At 39.4% G+C, this 23,870-nt stretch overlaps 1 protein-coding gene across 4 annotated transcripts in view; it reads right to left on the reverse strand.

The window, feature by feature from the left end:
- The window catches only part of DEUP1 (deuterosome assembly protein 1), a 233,610-nt gene that overhangs the window by 101,721 nt on the left and 108,019 nt on the right, over positions 1–23,870 (reverse strand). For 2 of the 4 annotated variants that reach the window (XM_032639856.1, XM_032639855.1), the window contains 6 exons: positions 14,300–14,390; positions 11,028–11,712; positions 9,729–9,782; positions 6,835–6,991; positions 1,578–2,038; positions 85–157 (listed from right to left, as the gene is read on the reverse strand). In XM_032639856.1, coding sequence (XP_032495747.1) covers positions 85–131 — 47 coding nt within the window. In that variant the 5' untranslated portion in view covers positions 132–157; positions 1,578–2,038; positions 6,835–6,991; ... (1 more) ...; positions 11,028–11,712; positions 14,300–14,390. Of the gene's footprint in view, positions 1–84; positions 158–1,274; positions 1,343–1,577; positions 3,258–6,834; positions 6,992–9,728; positions 9,783–11,027; positions 11,713–14,299; positions 14,391–23,870 lie in introns of those variants that run through there. The other 2 variants (XM_032639858.1, XM_032639859.1) reach the window with 2 other exon arrangements.

Below are 23,870 nucleotides of genomic sequence, written 5' to 3' on the forward strand. Positions count from 1 at the left end.
AAATTTCAAAATTCACATATCATCAGGGAGATTTTGGCATAATTAAGTACCAACGTAATTAGAAAGCAATGTCTCAGCACTTACTCCACTGTATTATGGGCTTGGTTCTCCATGTCAAGAAACTGCTGCATCTGGTTTGAATTTCTTGATTTTTAATCTGTGAGGAGGAAAAAAAATGATCTAGATTCCTAAACTGCTTACATTTATTAACCTATAAAACAAGAAAATTTTGCTACTGGCAAACCATGTTGTTATATGAGTTTTTCTGAGTGTAGTAGCTCTTGGTTCCACAAAACATAGAAACTTGCATGTGTGCGTGTGCCCCATGCATTTACTGGCTTAGTGATGAGTTGAAATAGATGCTACTGACTGAAGTGAACATTCATTCACCATCTAATGAACAACAGCTTGGTGCCAGGTACTTTGCAAAGTGCCAACACATGAGATAAGTAAAACAGAATTCCTACTCCAGATGGGTCCCAGCTGAAGGTACTCAAGCTTTCCTTCCTGGTGGTTCCCCTAAAGGTCTGCCTTTATTTGAGTAGATTCTTTCTTTGGTCCTGTCTGGATTTAGTTAGAATGAATATACCATGAGATTTAGGACAAAAAACGTAAAATTGCCTAAAAATAGAAATCTTAACAATTCCTCAGTGGCTCTGTGGGCACCTGCTCACCCTTTTGACAAAATAGGGATGTTAGTACTTCCTAAAGTAAAAAAAAAAAAAAGGTTTTCCCAGCAACGTAGTTTTAATTAAAAAGAAAAAAATCTATGAGGATAAATGGACAAATATTGAAAAGGACTTTGACTCCTCTGAATAAAAGTTAAACAGCATTCAAGATGGTAGAAAGAGGAGGAAGATAGGCGGGCTCAAGTCCCTGTCAAATCAAAGGGATTAAAGAGAAACCCTGGAATTGAGAGTGGAGCAGAAGGGCGAGGAGCAGGAATGGGCAATGAAAACTTGACCAATACGTTGAGATGAATAATTTCATTTTGTAGGTTCTCAAATCCCTCACTTTAACATCAGCGAAACTGAGGCACAGACGAGCCAAGTGACTTGCCCAAAGCCACACAACTAGAACACAGACCTTCCAGTTTAGGGAAAATCTCTGTTCTGAATTCTACAGGGTCAGTCCGAGCCTCTCTCCACCCGCCCCGCAGCCCGCGCCCCCCAGGAGGGTTCAAGGCCAGCCTCCGCGGAACAGCCTGTCTGTTGGGGGTCCCCCGCCCCTCTTGGGCAAGCTGGGCTAAAGGTCGAGGGTGCGAGGAAGGTTACCTGCGCCGCGCCGCGCTCTCCCGAGAGGTCTGAAGCCCCGAGAGCAGGAACGCCGGGGCCACCGCCAGCCCGGCCCTCCCCGAGGGGCCCAGCCGCCCGCCTCCCGGGCCCGCCCGCCCGCCGCGCGGCCTCCGAGGCCGTTACGGCCTCTAGCTCCCGGCCCGCCGCCGCCGCAGAGCCACCGCTGGCTGCCATGGGGACGCGGCCGAACTCGCTGCTGCGGGGGGTGAGGCGGGGGATGGGCTCGGCGGCGCGGCGGGCTGACCCGCGGGAGGCCGCGGCTGGCGCGCCTTGCCGGCCTACCCGGGACCTCGCCGCCCTGCAGTTCTGCGTGTGGGGTCTGCTCAGCAGGCGGAGGGCTCCCCGCGACCACATTCTGGGTGCTGTCCTCTTTGTGGCTCCCACCGCTTAGCAGAGTGTCCGGCACTCGACGGGTTCCGAGAAATATTTGTCGAATGAATGAAATAACGAGGGAACAAAGTGTAAACAGCTGGGGGGAGGGAGGGTTCTGCATCCAGGTTCCTTAAATCCCCCTGGCTTCCCCCCTCTCTTACCCACATTTGAAATGATACGAAAAAGAAATAGACTTACGGCAAAGAGAGCTGCCTTTCGAGTCGCCCAAGTGTCCCCAGCTAGGAAGAGCTGGACTTTCAGCAGCAACTGTACCTGTCTTTCCCGTCCAGCGCATTGGGTCCTTAGAGCAACTCTGCGAGTTAGACGGAGCAGATAGTGTTGCTTCCCTTCTAGGGAGAAGGAAATACCTCCTAAGGGGGGGAACACGGACGGAACTCAGAGTGATTGATTCCAAATTCTTTCTTTTTTTCACCAAATTCCAAGTATAATTGATGACAGAAGCTCTGTCTCATGGTTCTGATTTCAAAGAAATGATAGGAAAGAATATATGCATAAATACTTGTACGTATACACACACACACACACATATATATATACCCTTTTTTTTTTTCTACTGATACCACGAGTGATATTTTAAGCACTTAGATTTTGTGTTTGGAAAATTTTCTAGCATCTATTTTAGGGACAATTCCTTGCAATACATTCAGTCGATTAATTCCTAATTCTTAAAATCTTTTATTTGCACTCCACTTTCATAATATTAACATTAATTTGTTACTTTAATATGGCTATCAATTTAATACTGACCTCAATTCCGCCATCCAAATTCCACCTGAATTTCAAAAAAACATTTGCTGTTTCTTGACAAATTGAGTTTCATAGATGAATTGTGTTAAAGTAACTCAGGTCATTAGTGCAGGGTGATACCTAAAACTTAATGATACCTAAAACAATAAGTGTTTCATGGTTCTCATTATGATTGAATGAAGAAAGTGATCATTTTGTCTTAACTTGAGACCTTCCATTATTCTGTAAACCTTAGTCATATTCTCTATTCTTGTCTAAACTGAATGGATCAATGTATTTATTCTGACCCCAGGAAGGGAAAATGGAACTAGGAATGAAATTTAATGAAGTTTCAGGATACCCAATATCACTCACGCTGTGTAGCTCTTTACCATTGGTAAGTACTTTTATGTTCATTAGTTCCTTATATGCTCAAAATGTACCATGCAACACAAGTGTAACAGGTGTTATTATAGCTCCTTTTAGCATATTAGGAACCTAAGGTTTAGAGAGAATAAAAAAATTTTGTCCAAGAGGATACATCTAGTTCAAGTGCAGCTAAGATATGAACCAAGATCATCTTACTTCAAATCCAGTGCTCTTCAAACTCTGTCCTAAAATTGAGGTTGAGTAGGTTTCTTTAGCAGTAAGAATCTGGCACAGGTAACTGTAGATGTATTTAAAGCCATATTTTCACAAGAAAGAATGAATGTGAGCAGGGCTTGCAAAGCATAGGCATGTGAGAGTTCACATACTATGACAGATTTAAAGAAAATTTCAATACAGAATAGAAATACCCTATTCAATTTAATAGGAATAAAGGTTTCATTTCAGGGTGATACCTAAAACTTAAAATGCAAAGACCTACCCTCCCCCCCTCCTCACTGCTCCATGACTCCCCGCCATCAAGTAAGAACTGCAAAGCCTTGAATTTACCCTGAAATGTACCTATTATTAGATCTTTTCAGGTGAAATTGTTTTGAAAGGGATGAGGAGAGGATCGAGGATGGTCTTTGGAAGAAAAGCTAAGGGATGAATTATGTAGAAGAAATAATAATCATTATAGACTGAACCTTAAACATTGAAAAACCTTCATTAAGAAAACAGTTTTCATGCCAAAATTTATAATAGTAGTACAGAAAACAAACATACAACTTTAATATATGGAAGGTTATATAAATTATCTTTATGTCTGTCTTTTTATCAACATGGGAATATTTATTTTTATATCATTTTCAAAAGAAGGCTAAAAAATTATATATATATTACAATGAAAAGTTATGACTACCTTATGCATGGAAAATATTTTAGAAAAAAATTTTAATAATAATAATTATGAAATAACCATAGAATTGGAAGAATTCATTAAGGGCACCTAGTCCAACCCTTCATTTTATATAAAGAAACTCAGACCCAAAGAATTAAAATGATTTGACTAGTTTTATTTCTAGTTAATGACAAAAATAGAGATTAGAATCCAGGTTTTTTCCTTATGGTATCTTGCCACTTCTATAAGTGGAAGCAGGTTGAGGGAGTTTTCTGGAGATGCTTCAATGCATACTCCAGTTGAGAAAATAGCCATTCAGGAAAAGGAGATTCGGTCTTTAGAACCAAGGCCACCCTAGAGACAGCACTGTCCCATAGAAATATAATGCATACCACCTATCCACCCATGTAATTTAAAATATTCTAGTAGTCAAACTTAAAAAGTAAAAAGAAACAGGTGAAGTTAATTTGAATAGTATATTTATTTAACCCAACATATCCAAAATATGTTTTCAACATATAGTCAGTATAAAAAATTGAGATATTTTACATTCTTTTGTTCTATACTTAGTCTTCAAAATCTGGTGTGTAGTTTATACTTCCAGCACAATCAGTTCCTAGAGCCACATTCAAGTGTTGAATAGCCACACGTGACTGGTGGCTACCATATTGGACAGCATAGCTCTGGAATACAGGTGCCTGGTCAATGTACTAAAGCCTTTTGTTAAGTGTGAAGCCTCATACAATGAGAGAGATTCTAAGTAATTTGGGTGTGATTTGAGAGGGACTATGAAAGTCTCCTCCCTCAAAATCCTCATTAACCTTCTCTGCATTGGGAGAGGGATTGGAGAAAAGCATAACTAGGCCCCTTAGCCAGGCAGGGTGAGGCCTTTCACTGCATCATGACTCACAGTCCTGTCAATTCTCCTCATCAGGGCTGCTTCTCCAAAGAGAATTCAGACAATTCAGGTTTGATGGGAGGGCCTCTTTGTGTCGGCTGGCCAGGGGCCCAGGTGCCACAGAAGCACGTCCTCCTGATGGGAATTAGGAACACCGGATCTCATTTTAGGTTCAGAAAACAAAATTAAATTTTTTGGAAAATGGCTTCCATGATTTTTTCCTGTAGTTTTCCTTCTTAGAGGTCCTTAGTGTTTTGCTTTGTGGTTTTGGAAATGTAACCCTCTCTTGGATATTAAAGGGAACCAAAGATTTTTTACAGTCTTGAGCTAAAGTTTCATAGATGGAACAGCTTATTTCCTGGAATCAGGCATGGCAGGGTTAATGCTGAAGTGAAATGTTCCCAATGGGGAAGACAAATTTGGAGCCAGGGGTCAACTCTTTCCAAAAGCTCATCTCTGTTAAAACCTTTCAGGTCTCGAGCTAATATGATAGTGAGAAATTATCGGGTCAAAATCGAAGAAAGGCAAGAACCTAGAGAAGTGAGCCCAGAGCTCAATGCTGCTTTTGCCTGGAAGGCATTCGATGTTCTGGAAGGAATAACCACAAAACTGAGGGGCAGTTCTGGTAGTCTTGGGAAGCAAAGCGGCCAAAAGACAAAGCCTGGGCTCACCCCAGATAAGGAGTCAATAAATACCCTCTGCCTTTAAGCTGGAATCCCAAAGAGCTTTGCCCTCAGGAAAATGGTGAAGTGGAAATAAATCAGTCCTCTCACTAACCTGCAGCCCAGCTTTGGATCACCTAAGTAATTCAGGACAATCTCAGTCTCTGAGCATGGATAAGGCAGTGTTGGACTGGTAGATTAAAACACCTGGAGAATGTTAGCAAAAATTTTCTCTGGTGAAGATTAAAATCATTCTAGTCCTCAAATTCTTCCTAAGAATAATTTCTCAAATAGCAGAACAGACGCAAATATAATCTAGGAGCAGGAAACAAGATACCATCAGGGAAAACTGGTAGAAAGTACACACCACAGAAACAGAACCACAGAAGATTTATATATTGGAATCAGACAAAGATTATAAAAATATGGATAATATGATTAAAGAAATAAAAATAAGATTGAAAAATCTGTAAGGAGTGCTAAATATAAAAAGCAACTTGGTGTATTTGAAAAGGAACCAAATAGAAATTCTAAAGCTAAAAAAATTACTAATAACAAAAATTAAGAACACAGCAGATGTGTGTAATAGTAGATTTGATACAGGTACAGAGAGAATTTGTGAACTGGAAAATAGATCAGAAGAAATTTTCCAGATTGTAGGGAAAAGACAAAATATTGGAAAATATTTTAAGATGAAGGTTTACAACTTTAGTACTTATTAATAGAATTATTTGTTGTTATGAAAATAAAAATAGATACTATATATGAAAGTATCTAGTACATGCCCTTGCATTTAGTGGGTACTCAAGAAGTATTTGTTGAATTTGAAATTTGGTTATTTCACAAATCATCTTTGTCACTTTTTATAAGTTCCATTTCTTTGTCAAAGTGTTCAGGTTTCTCTTTTAATTTTTAAACATATTAATCATAGTCATTTTTTATTCTGTGTCTTATAATTCCAATCTGAAATTTTGGGATCTATTACTGCTATTTCTTATCATGTTATCTTAACTTCTTGTATGTTTTATGAGTTTTGACTATAAGATAATTTGGGGGAGGATTTATTTCTGGGACATCTTTGAGGCTAGAATTGAGGTTAAATTCTTCCAGAGGATTTGCATTTGCTTTTGAGAGTTGCCTTCCGGCATAACAAACCCCAAATTATTTTATATTAAATTTTTGACAGGAGATTTTTAAGACAACACAGGTAATATGAATGAATGAAAAATAAGTGTAGGGACAACTTATGATACAAATTTCCAGAGAAAGAATTTTCCTTCACTTAGGGTCAAAGTTAAGATAGGTATGTGTTCTGCTGTTCCATTTTTGTTACAAAAAATAAGTGTCTTTTATTTTAGAATAGTTTTAGATTTACAGAAAAATTATGAAGATAATACAGAGAGTTCCCATATACCCCACATCCAATAGCCCTTATTATTGACATCTTTTATTAGTATGGTCCATTTGTTACAATTAATAAACAAATGCTGTTGTATTATTATTAACTACAGTTTGTACTTTACTCAGATTTCCTTAGTTTTTACCTAACATCCTTTTTTCTGTTGCAAGATCCCACCCAGGATAACACATTACCTTTAGTTATCATGTCTGCTTAGGCATCTCTTGGCTGTGACAGCTTCTAAGAATTTCCTTGTTTTTGATGATCTTGACAGTTTTGAGAAGTGCTGGTCAGGTATTTTGTAGAATGTCCTTCAATTGGAATTTGTCTTGTGTTTTTCTCATGATTAGACTGGGATTATGGGTTTGGGGGAAGAAGATCACAGAAGTAAACTGCCATTTTCATCACATTATATCAAGGGTACCTACTGTCAACATGGTTTATGACTGTGGGTGTTGATCTTGGTCACCTGATTGAGATAGTGTTTGTCAGGTCTCCCCACTGTAAAGTTACTCTCCCCTCCCTTTCCACTCTGTGCTCTTTGGATGGAAGTTATTATGTAGAGCCCACACTTAAGGAGTAAGGAGTTTTGCTCCATCACTTCCTTAAGGGTAGGGTATCTATATAAATTATTTGAAATTCTTCTGCATGGAAGTTTTGTCTCCTCTCTCTCATTTATTTATATCTGTATGGACTCATGGATATTTATTGTATACTTTGAATTATAATTCAAAGCTTTTTTATTTAGTTTGTTTCTCAAATTGTTCCAGTTTTGGCCATCGGGAATTCTTTCAGTTAACTTCTATGTCCCTTTGACATACTCTCATCATTGTGGGTTTTAGTTTAGTTTAGTTTGGGGTTTTTTTGAAGCACTTCATGACTTTCTGGCATTATAAGATGTTCCAGGCTCATCTATATCTATAAATATCTATATCTACAAGTATCTATGAATGCTTCTGTACGTAACCATTTGTTTCTTTATTAGGCTAAACATGAGTTCCCATTGTAATCTCCAACTAACCTATTATGTGGATCATTCTAACCTCCTCTCCTTGCTTATGTGTAAACTTCTACTCCAACAGGAAAAAACTGGCTCCCACCATCCACCATCTATTTACTTAATTACTCAACTGCATAAGTATACAGGTATCACAGTATTGGAAGCGTTAACCTGTATCCTCTGAAAAACAACTTTATCAGTTAGAGTACAGTACTTAGGTACAGTTAATTTTGCCTTTTTTACAGATTCTATTCATACCTAAAGTTACTTAGATCAGTACCTTTTCCCCTTACCTCTTTCATACATTTATAATACAGTTAGAATGTCACATTTTGCATTCCATCCTGGGATCCTTCAACCCCCTAAATCACTTTTTAAAAATTTGTATGCATTAAAGTTTACTCTTTGTCTGTCATTTACTTTTATAGTGAGAGTAGACTTTGGGGATCCCAGTTTTTTGCAGGGGTCTTCTATTGGAATCCTCACCTGGGCTGGTCCTGGGCTTTATATCCATTGCCCTTCTGCCCATAGTCATCACACTGTAAGAAGAAACACTCAGGGCAAAGCTGCTGTTAGCATTCACTCCCTTGTTAGAGGACTTGCTTCTACTTGGGTTTATAAATCTATCAGTTCCGTTCTTTCTTTCCGACTCAGCGATATATTTATATTTTATATTTTATTTGTTTTGATAAGGAGGGTTGTTCAGTATACCTAATCAAACATGCTGCCAGAAATGGAAGTCTTTTCTACATTATTTAAATTTTTTCATATCATATTATATATAAATGTTCTTTAGGTTTCCTCAGCTCTTTATTTTTAGAAACAGCAACAGTAAAAATTATGAATGAGTTAAATAAATAATGCTTCAAGATCAGCCCCCATCTGCTATAGATAGTGTTGTTAGTGAGAGATTAAAGAACAGACTATAGCAATGTGTAGAGTAAGAGAATATGGCTTTAAAATATATTTAGAACACAGATTTTATATTAGGAAATCTAACTATCATTATTTTATTGTTATTTAATTTTATTGAAATGACTTCTATGAATTGAGAATTCCTTTCTGTGTATCTCTGAGTGTCATGTTTCCTAGTTATCCTATAAACAGTGGTTAATGTGCAGGTAGCTGAGTAAAACTGAATTAGAGATACATGAAGAAACAGATTTCAATGGATAAACATTCTATCATCACCATGAGAGACTGCAGCTCCTGTTTTAGAGAGATACCAGTGTTTTATCCATTTTAGTGTCACCCTTCATTGAGCATGTGAAACAACATGAAGGTTGAAGGAAAGTGACTCCTAGTACCTTTGTTTCTTAGGTTTGTGTTGCAAGACTACTCATCATGTTGCCACCATTATGCCTCTTTTCGTTCCTGGTATAAAGCATGTTAGCACTGTCCCTGTTGCTACCTAATATGAGTTGTTATGCCTATAATAAAACGTTATTCCAGGAGGCATCTGAGTTCAGTGTTGAGGGAACATGAGTTTGCCACATTCAATAGGAAAAAAGAAAACCAGAACGTTTTTCTCTTTTCCTTTTCCTGGACAAAAATGATGAAACCTCTTAGATGTGTCTCAGAAAAGGAAGCAGAGAAATATGTACCATGAAATCTAGTTCCCAGTGCCCTTACATAGAGAGCCACTTACTCCCCACCTGCTTGCATTCTACGGTGCTTGATTCTACAGAAAACTTGTTAGAAAACAACTTTTGACAATTTAGGGATTGATCATCTCTAAAAAATAAATTTACATCATTCTGATGGAACATTGTGGAGTGTCACCTGAAAAGTATACTTGCCTTCAGTTTATGGTAACCTCAACATCCAGAAACCAAAATTATCTCTGAAAGTTTGTAAATTGCTTTGTAAAGAAGGCATCAATCTCATTATCATGGGGTTGTGCCGAAATTCATTATGCAGTCCTATATCTGAACTGACTGGGAGAATTTTCTCAGCTTGACATAGATCCTTAGATGGTAGAGACTGATGATCATTGTGAGAAGAAACCACATTTTCTTTTTTTTTTCTCTTTTCATTGTTAAATGTTTCAATTGCATTTCTCACTTTAACTGGGGCTAAGTCACTTACCTGTAGATGGCTGAATTAGGTTTGTTAACAATGAAGGAAAGGAAATTCATTCTTCTGAAAAAAGAATCAATAGCAGTAGACAGTGCCCTCCAAGCAGGAAAAAATATATAATTTCAATGTCCATCATTTAAAATTGTGGAATTCTTATCTTGAACCCTTCTTTTCCTTTGAATATACAATATTAAAATACAACTATACAAGTGATTTATTTCTGAGAAATTCAGCTGAGCATTACAGAAAGAAGATGGGCTTTGAATTCAGACAGACGAGAGTTTGAATCCCAACTCTGTTATTTAACAGCCATATGACTGGCTAATTTATTTAATTTCACTGAATATTAGTTTCCTCCTTTCCATAGTGGGAAATAACAGTAGTTACAGGGCTGTAGTAAATATTAAATTAGGTCAATGATGTATTTAATGTGCTGTGCTTGTCACTCAGTAGGTACCTAAGAACAGTTGGAATTAGCATCACTACATGGTTGTTTCTATTGTAGTGTTATTATTCGTTATATAACTATTCTGCTGTGTTTTATATATTCAGAGAGAAAAACTTTTAGAAGCAAATTAGCCTGGACAAGTTAAAATAAAGAGCTTATTCAGAGAACACCTGAATGATAATTAAATATTGATAAAAGGAAAGGGAAAGGTAATTAAATTAATTGGTTGCTAAGGTATTTTTCCCAATTAAAAGTCAATCCCATGGGGTTAAATAAAGACTTTCTGTGTGTCAAAATTTCGTTTACTATTCCATTATTCATCCATTCAAAAACAGCACATTTATGTAATGTGAACTATATGCTAGGCATTGTGGGAGAGGAAAGATCAAGGGATAGGAGCATGCAAAGAGAAATTCATATGATAAGCAAGGTGCTTTTTTCAAATCATAAATGCTCATCCTCACCAATAAAGAATACAAATTAATAAAACTATCAAATAGGACTGAGAAAAATTAGAAAGACTAATAACATTTAAAATTGGCAAAGAGAGAGAGACATTCTCATCTACTGTTTGGGAGAGTATAAATTGTTACAATTATTCTGGGGAGGCAATTTAACAATATCTACCTAAATTTAAAATGTGCAAGCCTAAAATTCCAATTTTAAGAATTTATCCTATTGAAATAATTTCTTGAGGACATAAAGATATACATATAAAGAGGTTTTGTTGCAGCATTGTTTATAATAGCAAAAAAGGAAGGGGGAGAGCAACAGAATAGTGTACACCTGTATTAGCTATGTATTGCTGTGTAACAAATTACCCCCCAAATTATCAGTTGAAAACAACAAATATCTATTACCTTATTTCTTTAAGGGTCATGAATTTGGTTTTGGCTTAGCTGGGTGCTTCTGGCTCAGAGTCTCTCATGAGATTACAGTCAGGATGTTGACCAGGACTGGAGGCTTTGAAGACTTGACTGGGACTAAAGGATCTGTTTCCAAGATGGCCCACTCCTGTCTGTTGGCAGAGGACCTCAGTCCCTCTCTACATGGGCCGTGTGAATCTTTCCATGGAGCTTCTTGAGCATCCTCATGACATGGCAGCTGGCTTCTCTCAGGAAAGATGATCTAAAAGACAGCAAGAAGGAAGCTGCAATGCCTTTTATGAACTAGTCTTGGAGATCACACATTATCATTTCTATAATATTCTATTCATTAGCACCAAGTCACCAAATCCAGTCTAAGCTCAAGGGAAAGTGAATTAGGCTCCATTTTTGGAGGGAAGGGTGTTGAATGATTTATGGATGTACTTTAAAACTGTTTAACTTGTCCTCTGGCCACAGATTAAAATTATTCTCACATAGAAAATATACTCATCCCCTTCCAACACCCCCCAACCAACCCTGTTTCAACAATTTATTGCATTGGTTTAAAGTCCAGAAACATGTCAACTTAATCAGATCCAGGTGAGGCTTCGGCTTGTCAGGTGTCATTCCTTAAGTGAAACTCCTTGAGTATGGTTCCTTAGATCTCAAGCCCTGTGAACTAAAGAGACAAGTTATCTATATATATATACACCCATATACACACACATAAATACATACATGAGGGGATAACTCATCCTATATATATACATACATATATATATATATATATGTATGTATATATATGTATATGTATATATGGGACAGACACAGGATAACCACTCTGGACATTCTTGTTCAAAAAGAGAAAAAAATGGGATGTCCAAAGCAGTCACTGTTCCATAGCAATTCTGAAATCCACTCAGCTACATGTTAGAAGTTCTTGATTCAAACTCATTCCTACTCCTGACCAGGAATGATTGTTCATGGCTCTTGGCTTCAAGAACCTCTGAAGGTCACCTGGTACATCAGGTACATTTTCTACTTTCCTGATTCATTCCTTGAAAGTTAGCCTATTTTGGAGCTGTGTAGTTTTCTCAGTAAAATTTTGGAGTTCCAAATGCCTGTTTTCATTGTGTACTATCTCCTTCATTCTAAGCTGGTGTTATTTCTGTAATTATAATTATTTTTAGAAACTCTGTGGGCCTCCCATGAATCTTTTCAGGGTTCACTTCATTAGACAAAAGCCACACCCACAGATCTCTTCAAGGTAAATTCTTCTCTACCTTGAGCTTCTGCTGAACTATGGAAGGATTGTATCCTTTAGCTTCTTCAAAGCTCTGTTGTTTGAACAGTTCTCTAAGGCACCATCTTAGATCTTCCTGAGGTCATAAGCAAAGTATTTTAAAGCTATACTCCTAGCCTCATCTCTAAACTAGGCTTTCTTGGCAGTGGCCTGGAATTGATCTTTGCTACAAACCCATTTCTTCATTTTAGTTTTGTTTGCCGTCTGCAAAGACAGAATTTTAAAAAACCATCCAGTTCTGGCTTCTTTGTGTTTAACAATCCTTCCTTTGGATTCTCTCTTTCCTCTCATATTTCATTACAATCAGCAAGAAGAAACCAGGTGGCACCTTCAGCATTTTACCTGGAAATGTCCTTAGCTAGATCACCTGGCACATCAGGTACATTTTCTACTTTCCACATTACCACAGGGGACAGTCTTACTAAACTTTCTGCCACTATGTAACAAGGATCCCCTTTTCTCCAGTTTCCCTAAAGCTGTTCCTCACTTTCCTGTAAGCTCTCACCCTATGGCAACCAGGCCTCTATTGACACTTTCTGACACTCTCCTCAAAGCCTTTACGGCCTTTGCCCACTACCCAGTTCCAAAGCCACTTCCACAGTTTTAGGTACTTATTAGGATAGCACCCAACTTTCAGGTATCAAACTCAGTATCGTTATCTACTGCTGTGTAACAAATTACTCCAAAACACAGCAGCTTATAACAACCATTTATTATATCACAATTGCTGTGGGTCAAGAATCAGGAAGCAACTTAACTGGGTGCCTTTGGCTCAGGGTCTCTCATGAGATTATAGTCAAGATGTCAGTGGGGCTGTTTTCACTTTTGTAAATTGAAGTATAGTTAATTTACAAAGTTGTGTTAGTTTCAAGTGTACAGTGAAGTGACTCAGTTTTATATATATATATATATATATATATATATATAATCTTTCTCAGATTATTTTCCATTATAGTTCCATTATAGGTATTACAAGATATTGAGTACAGTTCCCTGTGCTATACAGTAGGTCCTTGCTGTTTATCTATTTTATATACAATAGTGTATATATGTTAATCCCAAACTCCTAATTTATCTCCTCCTCTCCCTCCCATGGCATTCTTTTCTTCAGTGGGGCTGGGGAATCCACTGCCAAGATGGTTCACTTGAATGTGTACTGTCAGAGGGCCACTGTTCCTCACTGGCTGTTGGCATGGGACCTTAGTTCCTGGCCATATAGGTCTTTCTTCAGGGCTTCTTGAATGTCCTCATGACAAAAAACTGGCTTCTCTCAGAATGAGTGATCTGAGCGAGAAAGAGAAAAGGGGAAGCTGCTATGCCTTTTATGATCTAGTCTCGGAAGTCACATAATGTCACTTCCACCACATTCTATTCATTAGAAGCGAGTCACTAAATTCAGTCCACACTCAGGGGAGGGGAATTAGGCTCCACCTTTTGGAAAGGAGTATCAAGAATTAATGGACTTCTTTTACTTTGTGAATGTATTTTAAAACCATATTGATACCCATTAAAAATAATGAGGTACGTTAAAAAATACTAACTTAGAAAAGCATTGTTGATATATCATTAATTTAAAAAAACAGAGCAAGCAATGATATATATAGCATGATTTTTTATTTTGGGAGAAACCGACCAAATCTTACATACGTAGGTGTGAGCATAAAAGTTTCTAGAAGCTTACAGATGAAAATGTTGATAGTACTTACAGAGGTATGGTAGGTGGTTGGAAATGAGCCTAGTGGACTGCAGAGGAGTGAGTTTTACACATTACATTGAAAAAGAGGAATAATTACAAGTAATTTTTTACTCTTTCTTTGTGTCTTTCTGTGATTCCAAACTTGCTAAAATAAACACGTATTGCTTATATAATTAGAAGGTAGCAAGTGTGCATAACATGGAGAGATTTAACTTTTAGCTATAAACATTGGATTGAGATTGGAAGAGAATGGAGATGAGACCTTACCCAAATCTCAACATAATGATCAAAAGCCCAACAGGAACACCAGTTTGTTAGTACTGAAGATCTCATTTGTTGAAAGTGGATAAAATCAGCCCTGTAAATTGTGAAAAACATAATTTCAATTCTATCTGTTGGACCACAGGGTGTTGACAATATTTTAAGAAAGAATATGTAACAAAGGATTTCTGACTAATACAGCAGATTGAAACATGCCTTCCCTACTCTCCTCTCCTGAAATTCCACTACAATGTCAATAGAAGATGAGATAGACACACACACACACACACACACACACACACACACACACACACACACAAATAGAAGGAGAGGGGAGAGGGAGGTAGATATTGATAGAGAAAGAGAGAGGAAGAGAGAGAGAGATTGCAAGAGAGAGAGAGAGAATGAGAGAGAGAAGGAGGAGAGAGAAAGGGAAGGGAACAGGAAGAGAAAGAACAAGAAGGAAGACAGTGGTGTAATTTTGGCAGCTGGAAAGCTGATGGATTAGTGGTGACTGACTACTTAGGCCAGGGGAAGCTGAAATCTAAGCTTACAAGAGCTGAAGCTAAGAAGTATGTCAACTTATGCCAGGGATGTCCAAAAAAGAAAGCTCAGGAATTGAATCCACCAAGTACTTCAAAATATTGGGGAACAGGTAGGGAAGAAAACAGAGTGTTGATTGAACATCTACATAGGGTGTACCCAGATCCTTCCCTCTATACCATTCCCCAGCTGGATAACTGCCTCTTCTTGAATCTGGCAGAAAACTAGAGGTTTACTCTCTGGAGATGTCAAACCAGAGGTCTCCGGACTTAGGGCATTCAGCAGAAAGGAGGATGGAGTACCATACCAAAAACAGGGGAACTGAATGAAAACCTCTATTCTAAACAACCTCTTCCATGGCTCAGCTCTTAGAATGCTGGCAGTCATATTTAAAGGCAGGAGATTAGAGGATTCCTCTCTGAGGAAAGTGATCAGCCAAAGAGGAAAATGAGAAAAACAAAATAAACTACTTGCACTTGGGAGACCCCTAATGAAATGGCTGTGTTCTACTCAATTACCCTTCAGTGAAGCCAAGTCTTTAATAAGCCCTATTCTCTCTTCTCACAATTTTAAGTCCTCTTTCTTAAATATGAGCAAAATAAGAATAACAAGAGATTTGGGGAAACTTTTAACATCAGAGAGACCAAAACAAATAGAAAAAGGTAGCACAGATGAAACAATATAGGAAGCAGAAAAAACAAAAACAAAAAAACTATAATCATCTTCAGGGGAGACGGGGGAAGATGGCGGAAGAGTAAGACGTGGAGATCGCCTTCCTCCTCACGGATACACCAGAAATACATCTACACGTGGAACAACTCCTACAGAACACCTACTGAAGGCTGGCAGAAGACCTCAGAGCTCCCAAAAGGCAAGAAACTCCCCACGTACCTGGGTAGGGCAAAAGAAAAAAGAAAAAACAGAGACAAAAGAATAAGGACGGCACCTGCACCAGTGGGAGGGAGCTGTGAAGGAGGAAATGTTTCCACACACTAGGAAGCCCCTCCGCGGGCGGAGACTGCGGGAGGCGGAGGGGGGAGCTTCGGGACCGCGGAGTGGTGCACAGCGACGGGTGTGGAGGGCAAAGCGGGGAGATTCCTGCACAGACGATCGGTGCCGACCGGCACTCACCAACCCGAGAGGCTTGTCTGCTCACCCGCCGGGGCGGGCGGGGCTGCGAGCTGAGGCTCGGGTTTCGGTTTTGGACGGAGCGCAGGGAGAGGACTGGGGTTGGCGGCTTGAACATAGCCTGAAGGGGTTGGTGCGCCACGACTAGCCGGGAGGGAGTTCGGGGAAAAGCCTGCACCGGCCGAAGAGGCAAGAGACTTTTTCTTCCCTCTTTGTTTCCTGGTGCGCGAGGAGAGGGGTTTAAGAGCACTGCTTAAAGGAACTCCAGAGACGGGCGCGAGCCGCGGCTAAAAGCGCGAACCCCAGAGACGGGCGCGAGCCGCGGCTGAGGGCGCGAGCCCCCGAGACGGGCGCGAGCCGCGGCTGAAACCGCGGACCCCAGAGACGGGCGGGTAGACGCTGGGGCTGCTGCTGCCGCCACCAGGGGGGCTGTGTGTGAGCACAGGTCACTCTCCGCGCCCCTCTTCCGCGGAGCCTGTGCAGGCCGCCACTGCCAGGTTCCCGGGATCCAGGGACAACTTCCCCGGGAGTACGCACGGCGGGTCTCAGGCTGGTGCAGCGTCACGCCGGCCTCTGCCGCAGCGTCATGCCGCCTCTGCCGCCGCAGGCCCGCCCCGCACGCAGTGCCCCTCCTTCCCCCATCCCCCAACCCCCGGCCTGAGTGAGCTGGAGCTCCCGAATCAGCGGCTCCTTTAACCCCGTCCTGTCTGAGCAAAAAACAGACGCCCTCCAGCGATCTGCGCGCAGGGGCAGGGCCGGGTACAAAGCTGAGCTCCTGTGAGCTGTGAGAGCAGGGAGGAGAGGGGGAGGTCTCTCCCGGCAGCCGCGGAGGCGGCGGATTGAAGCTCCACAATCAACTTGATGTGCCCTGCATTGTGGAATACCTGAATAGACAGGGAGTGATCCCAAATTGAAGAGGGGGAATTTAGGAGCGAGATCTGTGATTTTTTTCCCTTTTCCTCTTTTTGTGAATGTGTGCGTGTATGCTTCTGTATGAGATCTTGTCTGTATACTCTTGCTTCCACCATTTGTCCTAGGGCTCTATCCGTCCATGGTTTTTTTAAAAAAAAAAAAATTTTTTTTCTTAATAATTAATTTTAATTGTAATAACTTTATTGAACTTTACCTTCGTTCTTTCTTTCTTTCTTTCCTTCCCTCCTTCCCTCCTTTAGACAGCGAATCACCCCAGGTTGAGGGGGTGGTCTCTGGGAGCAGGATTTATGATTTTTCCCCCTTTGCCTCTCTTTGTGAACGTGTATGTGTATGCTTCTGTGTAAGATTTTCCCTGTATAGCTTTGCTTCCAACATTTGTCCTAGGGCTCTATCCGTCCATGGTTTTCTTAAAAAAAAATATTTTTTTCTTAATAATTAATTTTAATTGTAATAACTTTATTGTACTTTACCTTCATTCTTTCTTTCTTTCCTTCCTTCCTTCCCTCCTTTAGACAGCGAATCACCCCAGGTTGAGGAGGTGGTCTCTGGGAGCAGGATTTATGATTTTTCCCCCTTTGCCTCTCTTTGTGAACGCGTATGTGTATGCTTCTGTGTAAGATTTTCTCTGTATAGCTTTGTTTCCAACATTTGTCCTAGGGTTCTATCCGTTCTTTTTTTTTTTTTCTTTCTAAATATTTTTTAGTACAATAACTATATTATACTTTATTTTATTTCTACTGTATCTTCTTTCTTTCTGTCTTTTTTCCTTCTTTCCCTCCTTCCTTCCTCCCTTCCTCCCTCCCTCCCTCCCTCCTTTCTTTCCTTCTTTGCTTCTTTCTTCCTTCCTTCCTTTCCTCCTTTCCTTCTTTCTTTCCTCATACTTCTACTAATTCTCTCTACATTTTCTCCTTCTTTCCCTCCTTCCTTCCTTCCTTCCTCCCTCCCTCCCTCCTTTCATTCCTTCTTTGCTTCTTTCTTCCTTCCTTCCTTTCCTCCTTTCCTTCTTTCTTTCCTCATACTTCTAATAATTCTCTCTACTTTTCCTCCCTTTTATTCTGAGCCGTGTGGATGAAAGGCTCTTGGTGCTCCAGCCCAGGAGGCAGGGCTCTGCCTCTGAGGTAGGAGAGCCAACTTCAGGACACTGGTCAACAAGAGACCTCCCAGCTCCACATAATATTAAACGGTGGAAATCTCCCAGAGACCTCCATCTTAACACCAGCACCCAGCTTCACTCAACGACCAGCAAGCCACAGTGCTGGACAACCTATGCCAAACAACTAGCAAAACAGGAACACAACCCCACCCATTAGCAGAGAGGCTGCCTAAAATCATAACAAGGCCACAGACACCCCAAAACACACCACCAGACGTGAACCTGCCCACTAGAGAGACAAGATCCAGCCTCATCCAGCACAACACAGGCACTAGTCCCCTCCACCAGGAAGCCTACACAACCCGCTGAAACAACCTTAGCCACTGGAGACAGACATCAAAAACAACGGGAACTACGAACGTGCAGCCTGCAAAAAGGAGACCCCAAACACAGTAAGATAAGCAAAATGAGAAGACAGAAAAACACACAGCAGATGAAGGAGCAAGATAAAAACCCACCAGTCCTAACAAATGAAGAGGAAATAGGCAATCTACCTGAAAAAGAATTCAGAATAATGATAGTAAGGATGATCCGAAATCTTGGAAGTAGAATGGACAAAATGCAAGAAACAGTTAACAAGGACCTACAAGAACTAAAGATGAAACAAGCAACGATGAACAACGCAATAAATGAAATTAAAAGTACTCTAGATAGAATCAATAGCAGAATAACTGAGGCAGAAGAACGGATAAGTGACCTGGAAGATAAAGTAGTGGAAATAACTACTGCAGAGCAGAATAAAGAAAAAAGAATGAAAAGAACTGAGGACAGTCTCAGAGAGCTCTGGGACAACATTAAACGCACCAACATTCGAATTATAGGGGTTCCAGAAGAAGAAGAAAAAAAGAAAGGGACTGAGAAAATATTTGAAGAGATTATAGTTGAAAACTTCCCTAATATGGGAAAGGAAATAGTTAATCAAGTCCAGGAAGCACAAAGAGTCCCATACAGGATAAATACAAGGAGAAATACGCCAAGACACATATTAATCAAACTATCAAAAATTAAATACAAAGAAAGCATATTAAAAGCAGCAAGGGAAAAACAACAAATAACACACAAGGGAATCCCCATAAGGTTAACAGCTGATCTCTCAGCAGAAACCCTACAAGCCAGAAGGGAGTGGCAGGACATACTGAAAGTGATGAAGGAGAAAAACCTGCAACCAAGACTACTCTACCCAGCAAGGATCTCATTCAGATTTGATGGAGAAATTAAAACCTTTACAGACAAGCAAAAGCTGAGAGAGTTCAGCACCACCAAACCAGCTTTACAACAAATGCTAAAGGAACTTCTCTAGATAAGAAATGCAAAAGAAGGAAACGACCTATAATAACGAACCCAAAACAATATAGAAAATGGGAATAGGAACATACATATCGATAATTACCTTAAATGTAAATGGACTAAATGCTCCCACCAAAAGACACAGATTGGCTGAATGGATACAAAAACAAGACCCTTATATATGCTGTCTACAAGAGACCCACCTCAGACCTAGAGACACATACAGACTGAAAGTAAGGGGATGGAAAAAGATATTCCATGCAAATGGAAACCAAAAGAAAGGTGGAGTAGCAATTCTCATATCAGACAAAATAGACTTTAAAATAAGGACTATTAACAGGGATAAAGAAGGACACTACATAATGATCAAGGGATCGATCCAAGAAGAAGATATAACAATTGTAAATATTTATGCACCCAACATAGGAGCACCTCAATACGTAAGGCAAATACTAACAGCCATAAAAGGGGAAATTGACCGTAACACATTCATAGTAGGGGACTTTAACACCCCACTTTCACCCATGGACAGATCATCCAAAATGAAAATAAATAAGGAAACACAAGCTTTAAATGATACATTAAACAAGATGGACTTAATTGATATTTATAGGACACTCCATCCAAAAACAACAGAGTACACATTTTTCTCAAGTGCTCATGGATCATTCTCCAGGATAGATCATATCTTGGGTCACAAATCAAGCCTTGGTAAATTTAAGAAAATTGAAATTGTATCAAGTATCTTTTCTGACCACAACGCCATGAGACTAGATATCAATTACAGGAAAAGATCTGTAAAATATACAAACACATGGAGGCTAAACAATACACTACTTAATAATGAAGTGATCACTGAAGAAATCAAAGAGGAAATAAAAAAATACCTAGAAACAAATGACAATGGAGACACAACGACCCAAAACCTATGGGATGCAGCAAAAGCAGTTCTAAGGGGGAAGTTTATAGCAATACAAGCCCACCTTAAGAAGCAGGAAACATCTCGAATAAACAACCTAACCTTGCACCTCAAGCAATTAGAGAAAGAAGAACAAAAAAGCCCCAAAGCTAGCAGAAGGAAAGAAATCATAAAAATCAGATCAGAAATAAATGAAAAAGAAATGAAGGAAACGATAGCAAAGATCAATAAAACTAAAAGCTGGTTCTTTGAGAAGATAAACAAAATAGATAAACCACTAGCCAGACTCATCAAGAAAAAAAGGGAGAAGACTCAAATCAATAGAATTAGAAATGAGAAAGGAGAAATAAAAACTGACACTGCAGAAATAAAAAAAATCATGAGAGATTACTACAAGCAACTCTATGCCAATAAAATGGACAATCTGGAAGAAATGGACAAATTCTTAGAAATGCACAACCTGCCAAGACTGAATCAGGAAGAAATAGAAAATATGAACAGACCAATCACAAGCACTGAAATTGAAACTGTGATTAAAAATCTTCCAACAAACAAAAGCCCAGGACCAGATGGCTTCACAGGTGAATTCTATCAAACGTTTAGAGAAGAGCTAACACCTATCCTTCTCAAACTCTTCCAAAATATAGCAGAGGGAGGAACACTCCCAAATTCATTCTACGAGGCCACCATCACCTTGATACCAAAACCAGACAAGGATGTCACAAAGAAAGAAAACTACAGGCCAATATCACTGATGAACATAGATGCAAAAATCCTCAACAAAATACTAGCAAACAGAATCCAACAGCACATTAAAAGGATCATACACCATGATCAAGTGGGGTTTATTCCAGGAATGCAAGGATTCTTCAATATACGCAAATCTATCAATGTGATAAACCATATTAACAAATTGAAGGAGAAAAACCATATGATCATTTCAATAGATGCAGAGAAAGCTTTCGACAAAATTCAACACCCATTTATGATAAAAACCCTCCAGAAAGTAGGCATAGAGGGAACTTTCCTCAACATAATAAAGGCCATATATGACAAGCCCACAGCAAACATCATCCTCAATGGTGAAAAACTGAAAGCATTTCCACTAAGATCAGGAACAAGACAAGGTTGCCCACTCTCACCACTATTATTCAACATAGTTTTGGAAGTTTTAGCCACAGCAATCAGAGAAGAAAAGGAAATAAAAGGAATCCAGATCGGAAAAGAAGAAGTAAAGCTGTCACTGTTTGCAGATGACATGACACTATATATAGAGAATCCTAAAGATGCTACCAGAAAACTACTAGAGCTAATCAATGAATTTGGTAAAGTAGCAGGATACAAAATTAATGCACAGAAATCTCTGGCATTCCTATATACTAATGATGAAAAATCTGAAAGTGAAATCAAGAAAACACTCCCATTTACCACTGCAACAAAAAGAATAAAATATCTAGGAATAAACCTACCTAAGGATACGAAAGACCTGTATGCAGAAAATTATAAGACACTGATGAAAGAAATTAAAGATGATACAAATAGATGGAGAGATATACCATGTTCTTGGATGGGAAGAATCAACATTGTGAAAATGACTCTACTACCCAAAGCAATCTACAGATTCAATGCAATCCCTATCAAACTACCACTGGCATTTTTCACAGAACTAGAACAAAAAATTTCGCAATTTGTATGGAAACACAAAAGACCCCGAATAGCCAAAGCAATCTTGAGAACGAAAAAAGGAGCTGGAGGAATCAGGCTCCCTGACTTCAGACTATACTACAAAGCAACAGTAATCAAGACAGTATGGTACTGGCCCAAAAACAGAAAGATAGATCAGTGGAACAGGATAGAAAGCCCAGAGATAAACCCACGCATATATGGACACCTTATCTTTGATAAAGGAGGCAGGAATGTACAGTGGAGAAAGGACAGCCTCTTCAATAAATGGTGCTGGGAAAACTGGACAGGTACATGTAAAAGTATGAGATTAGATCACTCCCTAACACCATACACAAAAATAAGCTCAAAATGGATTAAAGACCTAAATGTAAGGCCAGAAACTATCAAACTCTTAGAGGAAAACATAGGAAGAACACTCTATGACATAAATCACAGCAAGATCCTTTCTGACCCACCTCCTAGAGTAATGGAAATAAAAACAAAAATAAACAAATGGGACCTAATGAAACTTCAAAGCTTTTGCACAGCAAAGGAAACCATAATCAAGACCAAAAGACAACCCTCAGAATGGGAGAAAACATTTGCAAATGAAGCAACTGACAAAGGATTAGTCTCCAAAATTTACAAGCAGCTCATGCAGCTCAATAACAAAAAAACAAACAACCCCATCCAAACATGGGCAGAAGACCTAAACAGACATTTCTCCAAAGAAGATATACAGAATGCCAACAAACACATGAAAGAATGCTCAACATCATTAATCATTAGAGAAATGCAAATCAAAACTACAATGAGATATCATCTCACACCAGTCAGAATGGCCATCATCAAAAAATCTAGAAACAATAAATGCTGGAGAGGGTGTGGAGAAAAGGGGACACTCTTGCACTGCTGGTGGGAATGTGAATTGGTTCAGCCACTATGGAGAACAGTATGGAGGTTCCTTAAAAAACTACAAATAGAATTACCATATGACCCAGCAATCCCACTACTGGGCATATACCCTGAGAAAACCAAAATTCAAAAAGAGTCATGTACCAAAATGTTCATTGCAGCTCTATTTACAATAGCCCGGAGATGGAAAGAACCTAAGCGCCCATCATCGGACGAATGGATAAAGAAGATGTGGCACATATACACAATGGAATATTACTCAGCCTTAAAAAGAAATGAAATTGAGCTATTTGTAATGAGATGGATAGACCTAGAGTCTGTCATACAGAGTGAAGTAAGTCAGAAAGAAAAAGACAAATACCGTATGCTAACACATATATATGGAATTTAAGGGAAAAAAATGTCATGAAGAACCTAGGGGTAAGATAGGAATAAAGACGCAGACCTACTGGAGAACGGACTTGAGGGTATGGGGAGGGGGAGGGGTGAGTTTTGACAGGGCGAGAGAGAGTCATGGACATATACACACTAACAAACGTAGTAAGGTAGATAGCTGGGGGGAAGCAGCCGCAAGGCACAGGGATATTAGCTCGGTGCTTTGTGACAGCCTGGAAGGGTGGGATGGGGAGAGTGGGAGGGAGGGAGACGCAAGAGGGAAGACATATGGGAACATATGTATATGTATAGCTGATTCACTTTGTTATAAAGCAGAAACTAACACACCATTGTAAAGCAATTATACCCCAATAAAGATGTTAAAAAAAAAAAAAAAAAAAAAAGAAATGAAATTGAGCTATTTGTAATGAGATGGATAGACCTAGAGTCTGTCATACAGAGTGAAGTAAGTCAGAAAGAAAAAGACAAATACCGTATGCTAACACATATATATGGAATTTAAGGGGAAAAAATGTCATGAAGAACCTAGGGATAAGACAGGAATAGAGGCGCAGACCTACTGGAGAACGGGCTTGAGGATATGGGGAGGGGGAGGGGTGAGTTTTGACAGGGCGAGAGAGAGTCATGGACATATACAC

This window comes from Phocoena sinus, chromosome 8 (genome assembly GCF_008692025.1).
Source record: "Phocoena sinus isolate mPhoSin1 chromosome 8, mPhoSin1.pri, whole genome shotgun sequence".
NCBI lineage: Eukaryota > Metazoa > Chordata > Mammalia > Artiodactyla > Phocoenidae > Phocoena > Phocoena sinus.